This window comes from Bombus impatiens, unplaced genomic scaffold, assembly GCF_000188095.3.
Source record: "Bombus impatiens unplaced genomic scaffold, BIMP_2.2 scf_2222, whole genome shotgun sequence".
NCBI lineage: Eukaryota > Metazoa > Arthropoda > Insecta > Hymenoptera > Apidae > Bombus > Bombus impatiens.
In genome coordinates this window covers 1,464,316-1,478,588 of record NT_178641.1, presented here as the reverse complement: position 1 = coordinate 1,478,588, position 14,273 = coordinate 1,464,316, and the positions used below count along the sequence as shown (strand labels likewise).

At 45.0% G+C, this 14,273-nt stretch overlaps 1 protein-coding gene across 5 annotated transcripts; it reads right to left on the bottom strand.

Annotated features, from left to right (window-relative positions):
- Nucleotides 1-4: 4 nt before the first annotated feature.
- LOC100743524 (armadillo segment polarity protein) lies at nucleotides 5-6,656 on the bottom strand. Of its 5 annotated transcripts, XR_004462845.1 has the most exons (8): nucleotides 6,161-6,185; nucleotides 5,504-5,567; nucleotides 3,782-5,418; nucleotides 3,521-3,700; nucleotides 3,125-3,427; nucleotides 1,999-2,095; nucleotides 1,525-1,586; nucleotides 283-440 (listed from the first exon to the last, which is right to left on the bottom strand). XR_004462845.1 is itself a non-coding variant. In XM_003494333.4 (7 exons), exons 2-7 carry the CDS (start codon nucleotides 5,538-5,540, stop codon nucleotides 256-258), a joined length of 2,439 nt encoding a protein of 812 aa, XP_003494381.1. In that variant the 5' UTR covers nucleotides 5,541-5,567; nucleotides 6,407-6,656; the 3' UTR covers nucleotides 5-255. The 5 variants fall into 5 exon arrangements, 4 of the variants coding, with proteins under 4 accessions (XP_003494381.1, XP_012248635.1, XP_024227694.1 ...); XM_003494333.4 differs by lacking the exons at nucleotides 1,525-1,586; nucleotides 6,161-6,185 and adding an exon at nucleotides 6,407-6,656 and having other exon boundaries at nucleotides 5-440; XM_012393212.3 differs by lacking the exon at nucleotides 1,525-1,586 and having other exon boundaries at nucleotides 5-440; nucleotides 6,161-6,184.
- Nucleotides 6,657-14,273: the final 7,617 nt, after the last annotated feature.

Genomic DNA, 14,273 nt, shown 5'->3' with positions numbered 1-14,273 from the left:
GCGATTTGAATACTTAATCGTTCAGTTTATTCGTATGAGCAATTAAATGATACATATACATGGTGTGTATGAATTACGTGTCTCTCACTTAAGTCTAATACATCGACAGCGATCGGAGGCGCGTACAGAGCATCGAACGAAGCAAAGTACCGCCACGATTGCGTAGTTACGTTAATGATACTACTAGTCCGTATTGAAATTACTTAAGAGCCTCACGGATCCGTTTCTCTGGCGAGATACGATGCTGGCACAATTTCATAGATCGGTGTCGTACCAAGCTGCAACCTGGTTATTATCTTGCGGGGGTGCAGGAAGCTCTCCTAAATGATCGAAACTCAGGTCACCCTCGTGCGCTACGTCCATAGTGTCCATCGCGCCATACGTCGACCCTCCACCTATTTCCAACCCTTGCATCGAATCTACTGGTATCTGGTCATAACCTGTTTCGTACAAAATTTACAATGAACCCAACGTGTAGCCCTTTACCTTACTACATTTAATCGAAAATAACTACAGCGTCAACGATTCTGTGAAAATGTTCTCAACCCAGTAAAGCACAACCTTGCTAGATAATCGCGACATTAGGTTCTCTCGCCGAGATACCATTGCTTTTCGTTCTCTGATATTATAAAGCAGGAACAGAAAGCAAACGATTATTCCAAATCATGAAAGTTTCATTTCTTCTTGATTTGCGATACCGACACTTTTAATCTATTAACCGGGTCGTCCCTTGAACAGAAATGTTCTGTAATTACAATATGAAATTAAAAATTAGCGACAAAGATACATTTCTTAACGATGGAGAAATATTTCAGTTACATCGACTTTAGACCTTGCTAATACGAATATGGTATAATTAATTTCTAACAAAAATAGGATGTACGAAGAGATAGGATATTCCTAAGTAAAAGAATTATATTGAACAGGTTCAATAACTTTTTCCCGGTTAATAGGTTAAAATACTGCGTGAAATCAACTAAATTCGAGACAAATAACGAGTAGAATGATAGCCACGAGATGCATTCGATTGAAGGTAAATGAAAAGGGACAAATAGAAAGCCAAAGTTTGAATTCGCGCGTATAACTGATAATACTTGATAACAAACTTTCTTCGCAATACTCGTTTCCGCGACAGCACATTTCTGACAAACGTATCTTATCTAATTACTTACGAATACTTATCTATGCTTCTTTCCACCATAAAGTACGTTCACTTAGAGGAAAGATGATAAAAATACAAATATATCATGCACAACATTGTATAAATAGATAAAAAAATAAATAAATAGACACGCTACGTATGAATCTGTCGTACTCTTGATAAGAAACAAAAATGAAAAAGAAATTGAAACATTCACAAAACGTGCATTATGTGTAATATTTACCAAATTCAATAAAACGTGTATCGTATGGCCAGGATATATAAGATACAATGTATAAACTATGAAAAGCGTGTGAAAGAAGACATTTAGCGATTAGTCACTAAAGCAGATAACAGAACAGTACGTAAGAGCTGAGTATCACCTATGTTACTGCGAGATACTGTTGATAGCCTGTATTTTAATATAAGTCCGTGGGTTAAGCTGCTGTTAAAATAACATAGAATTAAATGCAATGCTTTCTTCTCATCATCGGTTGTTTTTTTTTTTCTTTTTCCTTTTTTTTTTTTTTAGAAACGAAGGTGTTACCAAATTGTTCATTTCGTATATCGCACAAATAGGGGGAGGAAACGAACACGAGCACAGGAATTCGCATTACCAGTGATTTTCTGATGCAGAAACGAAGGGAACACATTTCGTTTGAAAGAGGTCTTGATAGCGAGTGATTCTTGGGTTACATTCGTTACAAGGCGTATCAAAAGTTTCGAAGATCGCACCGTTAATACCGTGGGGAAGGAACACCGTAAAAATTCACTTGTAAATTCATCTACGACCGATCGACCGTGTCGATCGTCCGAAAGCAATTAATCGGATAAAAAGGATAAGGCTCGTAACTTACCTTGCGGTTGATACCCTCGACCTCCGTGGCTGCTGTGTACACTAGGAGGTCCTTGTCCATACATACCGTCATAGCCTTGATCAGGGCCAAGCATGTCCTGAAGAGATTAGGTAGCTCAGATCAACACAAAACGTATCTTCCTTTACAGGCGTGTCTTTAACAGCCGGCGAGGGTAATACGTCAAGATACTCGTGTCGCAGTATCACCGACAACTCCGCGTACGAAAACATCGTTTAAAGGCATTACAAAATACGTGGAACATGAGTAAACGTGTGACGCGTTTATAGCGTTTGAAAAAGTCAATCGCGGATGGCTTTATGTTATTCAACCTATTATGGTGGGGGATGAAACACGAATGATGATGAAACGCATTCTCATGCATAACGTAATGTTGCAATCTAAGGATATATCATAATAAAATCATCGCTGTACATTTATTACAGGTTCCATTGCTCCATTAGGCATATTTCATTTGAAACTTTTCAGCGAATATGGAATAGCGTGAAAGGTTAAAGCATCGATTTCAACGAGAGTTATAGTGAATACATACGTAGAATTTGTCCAAATATTATGGGTGATACTCGAAAGTTTTTCGCCAATTTTATGCTATGTGGGTTCAAAGTTTGAAGTTTTTACTCTCTAATCGATTTAATTTTCATAATTGTCACCTAAGTTGTGCGAACTGGAATAATGGATAACGACATTCAGTTTTGCAAACACTATCTAATTATATATTGCTAAACTTACATGAAGGGGACGATTACGTATGCGAGTACCTGTTACTAGTCAGATAAAATTGCTGTATCGTTATTATGCCCTCGTGGCTTAATTTACTTAACACGATGTAACCAAGTGTGAAAGGGAAATCTGATGCTTGAATAAATTAGCATACGAACCGATGACAATCTGTCTTATAAAAATCGGCTTACGCGTTTATTCCTAGAATCTATTCGAAAGCTAGCACGGTATAGCATATACTAAAATTTTATCGCAGCAGCACATGCCGCTAGATGAAAACAAAAAAAGAAAAAACAATCGGGGCTATGTTACAAGGTGTTTATAAACGAATAAATTTAACCACGGCATAAGCGAAGCATGCATCGGTATTATGTATGGATTACGATACCTGTAGATCTGGACCCATCCCAAAGTCAGCGTTATTCCAAAGATTTGTATCCTCGCGTAACAAAGAGTTGGTGAGTTCCATGGAGAGTCGTTTCTTATATTCTTGTGGTTTATCTTCGCTCATGCGGAACAACACAGCTGCCGCATAAGTCGCGACACCCTCGTTTCTAGAGTGAAGCAACTCCGTTAAAGGAGCAGTAGCACCTTCTTGTTCGATCATTTCGGCACCTTCTTTGTCCGCGGCAAGTTCGCAAAGTACGCCAGCTGCGACGCGTTGAATATTTTCAATCTCGTTAAATAGCAACTAAAATCAAGATACAAGCGTATTAGAGCAAATTATTAACATCGAGCAAACTAAAGGAAACCAAGTTTCGAGGGAAATGTATATTAAAATTACCTGTACGAAGATCGGAATTACGTTCTGAGATCTGATAATGACCCTGTTGTGTGATTCCCTCGCGAGGATATGAAGCGCTCCCACAGTACCTTCCACTATTTCCTCCATTCGAACACCGCCATCCGCGTACGCGCCTGATGTTTGCTGACTTCCAGTACTTGCCACGGATGAACGTTGTTGCTAAAGTGGAATCGATCTTTTTTACACAAGTTCTAACTTAAATAATCGAATATACGGAATCGCTTGGAAAGGGATGCTTACTCGTTGTGTCTCGGGGAAAGCACGCATCAGAAGCCTGACCAGATGATGAATCGCGCCGTGGTCACGAAGCGGGCCGTGATTCGCGGGACAAAGCGCCAAATTGCGAATTAATCCTATTACAGCTTTAACCAATGGCCAACGTGAAGGCGGGTGTAAAAGTTTTACTATGACCTGAATTCCGTAATTTAGGCGGACTGAATTCTGTGCCATTTCCGCTTCCACGTGACGTGACGTTAGATGACGAAGCGCGCATACCGCTGGTTCGCTGATCTCCTCCCGACTATCCGCGTAAATGATTGTACGTACAAGAGCGTCGACACCTCCCACTTGGCATACTGTTACCTTATTACGTTGATTATTGCAAGTCAAATTCGACAAAATACCAGCGGCACATGTAACGACATTTACGTCGGTAGAGCTAAGAACTTGTACAAGACTCTGTAATAAACCTTCTAATCCATCGACTTTGGTGCCAGCGTCCGATAAATTTCGTAACGTCCACAAACAATTTTGGACGAGTCTCTGGCTTGGATTACCGAGATGCATAGCAAGAGCTTGCATACCACCAGCTTCGACTATCACCGGTTTATTACTAAGACAAACGGACAACACTTTCAAGGCTCTTGAAGTCGTCCATAGAAGCTTCTCATAATCGTAAGAACGCATTATGCGTACCAACTCTATTGGTCCTTGAGAAGCTAATATAATTAATTTGCTCTCTTGATTACCGTATGCAAGAATTTGCAAGCAATCGGTTACTATAGCTAAAAATTTGACGTTATCCCGCTGTAGTAGCGCAACCATTTTCTGTAATCCTCCGGCCAGCCTTACAGCCATTTTAGAACCATCCTGATGTAAAAGTAAATTATGGAGAGTCGTGATTGCGTAAAACAATACGGATTCCATTGGAGAACTCAAAAGCTTCACAAGAGCTGGTATTCCTCCGCTTTTGAAAATAGCCAGCAGACCTTGTCTATGATGAGACAAATTGTGCAAGGTGCCGACTGCTGCTTTGGTCGATTCAAGGTCATCACTGTTTGAAATGGCACGAACTAAAGCAGCTACCATTTGCGAACTGTTCATAATAGCATGACGAGATGCTTCCTTCTTGGAAAGTTGGTGAACTACCATCGCTGCTTTAGACACAACAACTTGGTCCTCGTCGTTTAACAACTTTATTAATTCTGGTATTGCACGTGTTGCGAGATCTGCGTCATCCTGATAGTTTATCAAATTGACAACCGCGTGCTTCAACATTTGACTGGGTTCTGCCAATCTCTGAACAGCTGTAGGTTGAGCCGGATCATACTGCGTCGAAGGAATTTCTATACCCTCCTCCAATGTTTCAGGAAACATAGCTGCGCGAACACGCTGAGATCTTGTATGATTCAATTGTTGATTCATTTCATCGACTTGATCTTGAGTAAAACCCTGTGCAAATCCTTGATCCAAATCAAACATCAGCTGATCGCCTTCCATCTCGTCATCCTCTTTGCCTGACAAAGATGGCGCTTGGGTGACAGTGCCAGAATGTATTCCTGAATCACCCATGTAAGAATTTTGCTGCCACATCAAAGTTTGTTCTTTGGCAGATCCCATGGGTAGATCGCCCAAACCCTGATAATTCCCGTGAGACACTACAAAATTAATTGCACAAAATGATACAAATGTTCCACATAACATACACGATACGTCATAGGTCGCCAACAAAAGATTACTCACTTGGTCTGGATTGATTCGAAGACATTTGATAACTCATGGCTCCTACGGGAGAATCTATCCACACCTAAAATAGAAGAAAACCGTGCTATATACACCTATAATGCAACCATCGCTCGCATAAAGTTAGCATAAGTTTAAAGGGACAAGAGAAAACGAAACATTAAAGCACGTATAAAGTACTTTAACGCGTAATCCACGACGTTATCACGATATTCAAACGCGCTCAATGTGGCGTGAATATCGTGAAAGGGAATACGAAAATATAATACGAACTGGAATACACCTCTGTGTCGGTCGGCGCACAACTAATAAGAAAAAAAAATGTCTTCGATCACACGGGGGAAAGTTTCGTCTTCTCGTTCAAAGTTTTGAAGACGCCACGACGCGCATAGGGTCAGTGCACTGTATTGCGAAGAATGGAAGGAGGATGCAACTACGCGGAATGTGGGCACGATCGAAAGATTCCTCTGAGCGTTGTCGCAGCTTCCACTTTTACAACGGAACACGAGCGGGGGACGCGGTGGTTCGATCGAATACGGTAGGAAATCGTATCTCTAGAGATGCACACGAGGCCGCGAACGATACTCGATTTCCAAAGGTAGAGGGACGCGCGTGGGCGTGCGGCACAACAAAGGCTCTGAGAATGCAATGCATCACCATTTTCCGAGGATCCACGAGCGGCGGAGAGTGGAGTGCGGAGAGTGGCAGGGAAGCGAAAACGGAAGGAAGGGGCAACAAGAGAGCTGACTACGATACATTAATGGAAGAGAGAAAGGGGACGAGAAAAGGAGAGAGAGGAAGAACACTTTGACACACCCAGCGTAAACACCGCCGTCACGGAAATGACAATTTTTTTCCTATCGGTCGATGCAATGGCGAATGATAAAATAATGCTGTGCTTACCGTATAGCGAGGATCGACCGAAGGCGACTTCGTGAATCGTGCTCGAACGAGGACACGAATGACTCACTACCGTACGCTCGATCCACCAAATTCCCGTTTGCCCCCGACGCTCAATCCACCTATCTCTTCTCCGTACGGAGCTCTTGGCCTTTCTTGCCTCGAATCCGTCAACTAAAGATGGCGGAAAACGACGCGGAACCTTCGATTCTACCGCCACCTGTCGTCTGCACTGATTCGAGTCTGCAGTGGTGCTCAATACCCATAATGTAACCTCGATTAGCTCGGTTGTTCGTAGGAGAATATTTATCGATTTTTACCCCTTGCGAATAGTCGATCGTATCTAACTCAAACTCGTTTACTTCACTTCCGAGAATTCTCTAATTAATTTATTTCCGCTGAATCCTATACTTGTATTAACCGATGCGCACCTTTCGACGCGAGAATCGCATCTGTAAGTATGTGCATACTCGCTCGTTGCATTCTAAGTTTAAGGTTATATGCAAATTGAACTCGACGGAAATAAAAAATACATGGTGAAACGTACAAGTTATTTTTCCAGTTGAAATTAATCGATCTGCAATTTACATGAGTTTCGTAAGTATCGTGTATGAATAAATTTACGGATACAACCGAGTATTTTCGTATATACTTGGTGATCGGAAAGAATGAAACCGATCTGCCGGTATGTCAGAAAAAAATATGCCAGATGGTGAAACTAGCGATACTCTATAATGTCCCAGTACCTCACGTACGAAGACCGAAGGATAATATGCTGCAGTCGGGCAGATCAATTTCAATTAAAAGACAATTCCCTAGGACATGGCAATTTTTTAATGGATTCGTGGGTATTTGTCCATCCACGGTAGTCGAGAATTTCTGATCGAGTTCAGGAGTAAATCGTGCAGCTAGACAGCTAGAATGCGCACAAAATAACAGACACTGGAGTCCAAAGTAAAATATACTGGCCGTTTGGCGGGAACACCATTCGTTATCGGCTGCGCCCACGCCGATTAATTTTCGGATGCGTGATGGCGGTACCGTTCCTTCCGTTCCGTACAGTGATGATACATTTTATGTCAACGCTGATATTGAACGGATAATCGGAAAAAAGGAAAACGCGTTTTCAAATACATCATCGTGTCGATATTGAAATATCGAAGCGCAAAGCTTCCTGGAATAAATATATTCCCGTTCTTTCAATTAATAACAAGCAATAACTACATTTTGTATAATTTCGAAAATAAAGGAAATGCTTTGTCGCATAGGAAATCTCGATCGATTCGCCGCAAATGTTCGCAATATCGGACGTGCCAACGGCGTGAAACGTCATTCGAGACAATATCGAACTCTCAATAAACTGTCATCTGCGTATCTTGAATTCGTTGTACGTTTATATACGAGAATTGTATAAATACTTTAAAAAGTCGTTCATATATATCATTGGTTAACTTGTTAAAACATTCGATACAGGAGAATTTTCTTTTAATCGAAAAGAATTACGTGTTATTTTCGATCCGCGAGAGATCTCGAATAAAATATGTAACATCGAACAGGCGGACAGTTTTACGATGATTCATCGGACAGGGGAATACACATTTTTTTCACGAAATATTTATTTATTTACATAAGTTTCGACTACGACGTATTCTTGTCGGTTTCGTTTATTTATGAGCTTAAAGGGGAATCGTGTAGCCCACGCTTCGCTATGTCGAATATATACTGCCCTCCTTAACCAAATGAGCAAAATCGAACGTTTAGTATCATCGAGTAAAAAAGTAAGCTGAGAAATGTTCGCTTCGCGTGGTCTACCTATCGATCGATCGCTCAGATGATCGAGCAAGTAAGAGATCGAGTTTTCGTTTAGTTTACCCGGTCGATTCTTGAAATTTCGCATGGTCTTCGAAAAAAGCAAGGTACCGTCTTGAAGGCAGACCAGGTAGAGAGCATAGAGGGTGACAGATGCCCGTTCAACGGTGTGTCTCCCCACCTACGCGGCATGCTGCTGACACGAGCGTTTATGTCTGCATAAATTCTCATTTGAGCCCCGATAATAAAGTAAGCACACGAGGGGGACGGACACACGTTGCCCGGTTCGGCGAGCACAGGCTGATACATAGATCACCGCTGAACGCGGGGCAAGAAAAGGGGGAAGAGTCGGGCAGGGTTGTAAGAGAGAAAGAGAAAGATAGAGCGAGGGAGAGACGAGGACTGAAGGGATGAGGAGTTCAGGGGCTGAGAGGTTCGAAGGGGTGGAGGGACCAACGATGGCTAGGCATATATTTATGTGTATCTATATAAGGTACACACGAGCACACGTTGCCTTTCGAACGAGTCACTATACAAAGCTGGACGCACGCACGTACACAACATTCTCGAGATGCAACGTGCTTAATTATATGCATTCTCAGAATCTGCGCTGCTCTCCTCCGCTTAATGCCCGTGTATTCTGCAATGCTTCGTGTTTACGCGGCGAAAGGGAGGATAGTCACCGTACCTCATTTACCGTTCCATCTTGCAGAAGAAGAGCTAATAGGAGCGTATGGAAATCATCCTCGATCATCGACATTCTTTTCAGAAGATCGACTGAAGATATGGTCGTGAATCACGGCCGACGACTTTGCATCGTTAAATCTCCGTTATTCCATCCTGAGTGATCGGGTTTATATCGTATACCGAGTGATCAAGCACGCGGAAGTTTTAGTCCAATTTCACCTGAAAGTCTGAGACCGCGGAAAGGTAGGAATGATCATTCTCGTCCCGAGGGAAGGGAACGAGTCAACCAGAGAAGTTTCGGAGACACAGTCGTATCGTCTGGCATGGTTGATGGAGTAGTCTCGTGGCTAATGTCGAGCGAGGATGGCGAGTACAGTCAGCGTCGAGGACGACGACGACGACGACAAAGACGACGAACGATACCCGATTCATCACTCAGACCGACTTAAGGGACTCACGCAACTCCCAAAACGCAAACGAGTTAACAAAGCGTCGAACGCTATGATCAAACGTCCAACGAGAATGTTTCGCGTATTCCGCCAAGTTACGGAAGTTGAAGATTCACGCTTCAAATAGCGATCGTACGATCTCGGTTCGAGATATTCACGATAGTACAGTTAAATAATGGAAAAGGCTAGTAATGCTGTGAATGAGAGAGGACTGTGCTGCGAAAGAGAGAAAAGCACGCGGGAGGGGAAGGAGGCAGGAAGATACGAGGGTAGCGTGGTACCGTGGTACCGTGGTACCGGGGCAGCTCGTCGAGATGGTATCCGGGGCGTGCCTCGTGTACCGCGGCGTCGTCGAATCGAAACCCTTGGCGAAGGTCATCGAGATCAGCGCACTCGGCACGTCGATCAGACGATTTTGTGCGGCACACCTGCGCTCAGGCTTATCCGGTCTGCCCTGAGCGGCTCCTCGCGCGCACAGCGTGTGGGTGCGGGCTGACAGCTCCTATCGGAATGGCTCGGATAGGTTATTGGAGGTCCTCAAATGGTATCGAACAAGGTTCTGCTGGGACGCGCGGGAGGGGTGATAAGAGGGAGCGGTTTCTCTAAGTATCGCGAAAGGCACGCATACTACTACGATCTACAGTACGCACACGGGGCTGGCCTGGGGAAGCGCACCATATGAACGTCCTGTGCGACGAGACGCGAGTGTGCGTTTACTAGCACAGTTCGAGATCGTCTCGAAGGTACACGTCGATTTCCGTACGGACATATGCGCCACTCTCTCGGCCAGGTAAATGTGTGCGTAAGTCGAATGCACGCGCGTGTACGAGTCCGAGATTGGCCGGTCTACTCGATGCCGAGGGAAAAGATACTGCGGGACGTGGCCATCACTGATGAGCCAACCCACACCGTGCGACAGCGACAAACAGGACAGCACCGGGACAGGACAGGACCGTCTCGCTCGGTATCAGGACTGTAAATCCGGGATTTTATTCGCCCGGTATCGAGGTTTATAGTGTCCTCAGTGGTACGGCCATGTGTGAGTCGTTCGCTCGCGTACGTGTGTCTGAGTTATGTTCAACCGTCTCGCGGCAAGACGTTTGCATATCTCCGCTCTTTCGCTCTCCTATACGAACCAACGTCTCCGGTGGAGACGAACCGTACCAGGGGAAAGAGAAGAACAGGAAAGGACGATCCACACACCGTCGTCTTCCCCTCGGAGGAGAACTCCGTTTACTTCGGTCCGTCATCCTCCGCCTCTGTTCGCGAAACGAGACCTTCCTGAAAAACGCGCGGTTTATCTTGGCCCCTGGTATCCCCCGTATACACCAGGTATTAACCGGCTGTCCGGCGAATCGAATTTATCGGACGGCCTGGCTTTATCGAACGCCCCCACTTAACGTCCCGCTTAATTAGACACCGGCCGACCGGTGTGCTTAATGACGGAGGAGTCCCGATGACGCCAGGACGAGCGCTCCTACTGCCATTCGATCCTCTTTGACGCCCTATCGCCACGTCTGCGTCCCTACGCTATTCTCTTTCTACCGCCCAATTCTCCCTCGACAGGACTACCGACCACAACCGCTCGAAAAACTTTCGCAAACTTTTGCCTCCACTTTTTTCAGCGAACCATTTCCATCTTCTTTCTTTTTCTTCCTTCTACTTATTCTTTACTCGCCCCTTTTGCGCCCACTGTTCTTACCAGTCCGTGCAACTACGTCGTGCTTCGGAGTCGATATCACGATCAGAGAGAAAGAGAGAGAGAGAGAGAGAGAGAGAGAGAGAGAGAGAGAGAGGAAAGGAAAACGGAAGTGGTTCGTTATCCACTTGTTTAATCCCTTTCTCTTCTTTCGTTTTCTACCGAAATCGCCTATCGCGATATAAAAAAGAAGAGAATCTTTAATTCGGGGATTCGTACGAGTCGCACGGAATCGCGGCAGCTTCCGTTACATTACGGCGTGGCGAAAAAATGGAGGATCGAGGAGAAGCAGGCTTTTGGATAACACCGGTTATGCCCGATGGTCGACGGTAGTTTTACGACGAAAGTTGGAATAATCGTACATGTTCCCGCTACCGAGTAACTTTAATATGGCAAGAAGATAAAGTCGAATGCCTCGATGTTGGCGAAATCGTCGGGACGCATTACGCGGCAATCAGGTAACGATAATTTTCGCGTTACGTGACAGCGATTGCAGGGCACTGCTTGCAACTCGACGAACACCCTTTGCTCTTTGCTCTTTTTCGCCGACGAAAGAGCGAAGACTTTTCGGCGTCGAGATTTATTTTGTCACCGTACATTGTTCGTTCTGTTTGCCGTAACAGCCGCATCCTGGATCGACGGTGCAAACAACGATATCGCGATCGAGATCGCGTAAAATACACGACAAAAAAATCTTAGTTTTCCTCAGTTTAGAGATAGTAGACGAGACATTTGAACTCGATGGACGAAGTAAACACGATCGTGCCTTGGAAAAATTCACTTGTTTCGTTGTTCGAGAGAGTTGGCGCCCACTGGGATCATTGGCAAGAAGAGGAAGGCAGAGAAGAGGAAAATAAGAAATGGTTGGTACATTATGGCGCGGTTACGTAGGAGAAGCGATCGCGTTATCGATGTTACGTTAGCCCAACTTTGCTAGGGCTAACGATAAATTATCGGGATAGTATTAGAAATTGATTACGCACCATTGATTATTCGGCCACGAACGCTGGTACGGTAAATAGTGGTTATTCGGCAATAATTTATCAGAGATTAGTATTAGTTCCGTTGTTCTGGTTTACTCCAGCGACTATCGAACTCGCGCAAGGAAAGCCGGAGCTCCGTCCGAGAGGTTGTTCCTGTTGAGCGGAAGCGATGACCGCGGAGAGAGGGCCGCCTCGGTAAAAAGCATGCACCCTCGTTCGATGCGGATCGAGCACGGCTCTCGGAGCACGCGACGTTTCGCGACGGGGTTTGAACGATCGGCACGCAGGAACGCCGCGGCAACGGTGACCGCGTAGGAAAGAAAACGAGACTTATAGAAATAAATTCAATTGCAAGAATAATTATCGCCGCTTATCCGCGTATAAAGTAGGATATCCTACGGCAGGACTCGTGACAGGTACCAATTACCTTCATAAATGAGAAGCATTCAATTCAATTTTCATAAATAAGAGCTATTCAAATGAGCGGGGTGAGGTGAAGCGGTGGATAAGAGCAAAGAACGAAGAGGAGGAGAAACAGAGAGAAGAAAAAGGAAGATGAGGAAGAAGAGGAAGAAGAAGGGAACGCTGAGGGAAGAAGTAGAAGAAGAAGAAGAAGAAGAAGAAGAAGAAGAAGAAGAAGAAGAAGAAGAAGAAGAAGAAGAAGAAGAAGAAGAAGAAGAGGAAACGAAGAAAGAGATGACGAGGATGACGAAGAAGAAAGGCAATCGGAGGAAGGGAAGGCGTCGAAGAAGCTCGAAGAAGAATCTTGGAAGGGGGGAAGAAGAGAGAATCGGTCGAAGAAGGTGGAGAACGAAGGAGGCGGGCTGGCAGCGAGTTTTGGTGGCGGGGAAGTGATCTAAGCGATGCGACAGCGGGGAGTAAGCTGGATATATTGCCGCCTGAGAGCGCGCTGTTTTCAACCAATTATTTCTACTTGTGGTTGCATGACGGGTACGGGCATGGCCACGGCGGGGGGGCGGGGTGGGTCGGGGGCGGCAGTGTACGAGAAAGAGGCGAGTTAATGCCATAAATACATCAGCGTTATGGATGCCAGCAATTATATGAGCCCCGACGAGGTGGAGCGCCTCGTTGTGTATACGTATGTATACACCTATATCCTGTATCTGTCTATATACCACACACTTACGTGTATGTATGACATGATCCTTCGGCCCCGGATACCTCGGCCTCACCTTGGTTGCAACTGGTCCGGTTCTCACGTTAAATCGAATCCGCTGCCAATCGAATTATTTTCGTCCATCGGCCGCGTGCTCCTTTCGTCCTACACCTATCCACGATCGTGTTCGAGCTCATCCTCGTCCACGTACTCGATCGCAAATACGCGTAGTATCCGAAGACAACCGGCGTTACGTTTATCGTGCCGATCCGCTATCGGTCAAAGTTTACGCGATGCAGAGATAAAACGATAAGGAACGATACGTCTAACGGAATAAGCGGAGGATGTACGCGATAGAGGAAATAACTGCTACGTTGTGGCATCGCTGCCTCCCCTATTTCGTAAAATAAGCCACGTATACGCGTATACTTATGTGTTAATATCTCCGACAGCACGCGAATCCGATACGAATTTAAGGCAGCTGTAGGCGGTAAGCGAATACGGATATTTTTGACAATATTGCGAATACGAAACGTGCCGCAACGTCAGACTTCCGATCGTTTTCCCAGCGTGCACCAAGATAAGGCCAGCACGGACGAAAATGAATCGAGTGATTTTATTCGCGGCACAAATCAAGAGATTATTTCCTCCTCGCTGGACCTTGGTTTTGCTTATACGCCGCGCCGTACTTCGTGGTCTTGTGAAATTGAATCGTTGCGTTCGCAGCCTTAAATTATACGTCGTCGCCAACACCCACGCGTATCTACCCCGGGATATTCACGCGCGCGCCAGACTGCTTCCACTCGAGAGTCCCTCGTGTTTTCTGGATTAAAACGTTTGTTTCGACGGGATTGCCCCGGCTCGCGACCTCCTTTATCGCTTTACTCCTCTCTCTTTCCCGGTAACTTTGCATTTTCTTCTGCGCGATGTAACGTGCCTTTAAAACGTTGACCGTGCGTGCGAGGCCGCTTTTAATTTTCAACCAACAACCTCCCGTGCCAGTTTACCCATCCGTCTCTCTGGTTCGTTAACGAAATCACATCCGCGCCTATACGTATATCTTTTTTTTCCTTTTTCTCTTTCTTTTGCAACAACTATACGCGCGAAATTCATTCGTCGCGTCATC

Coding starts and splice junctions, on each gene's coding strand:
- LOC100743524 (XM_012393212.3), bottom strand. Junction 2,096..3,124: donor GGATGGGTCCAGATCTACAG/GTATCGTAATCC, acceptor TAATCTCTTCAG/GACATGCTTGGCCCTGATCA. Junction 441..1,998: donor TCGAGGGTATCAACCGCAAG/GTAAGTTACGAG, acceptor TGTACGAAACAG/GTTATGACCAGATACCAGTA.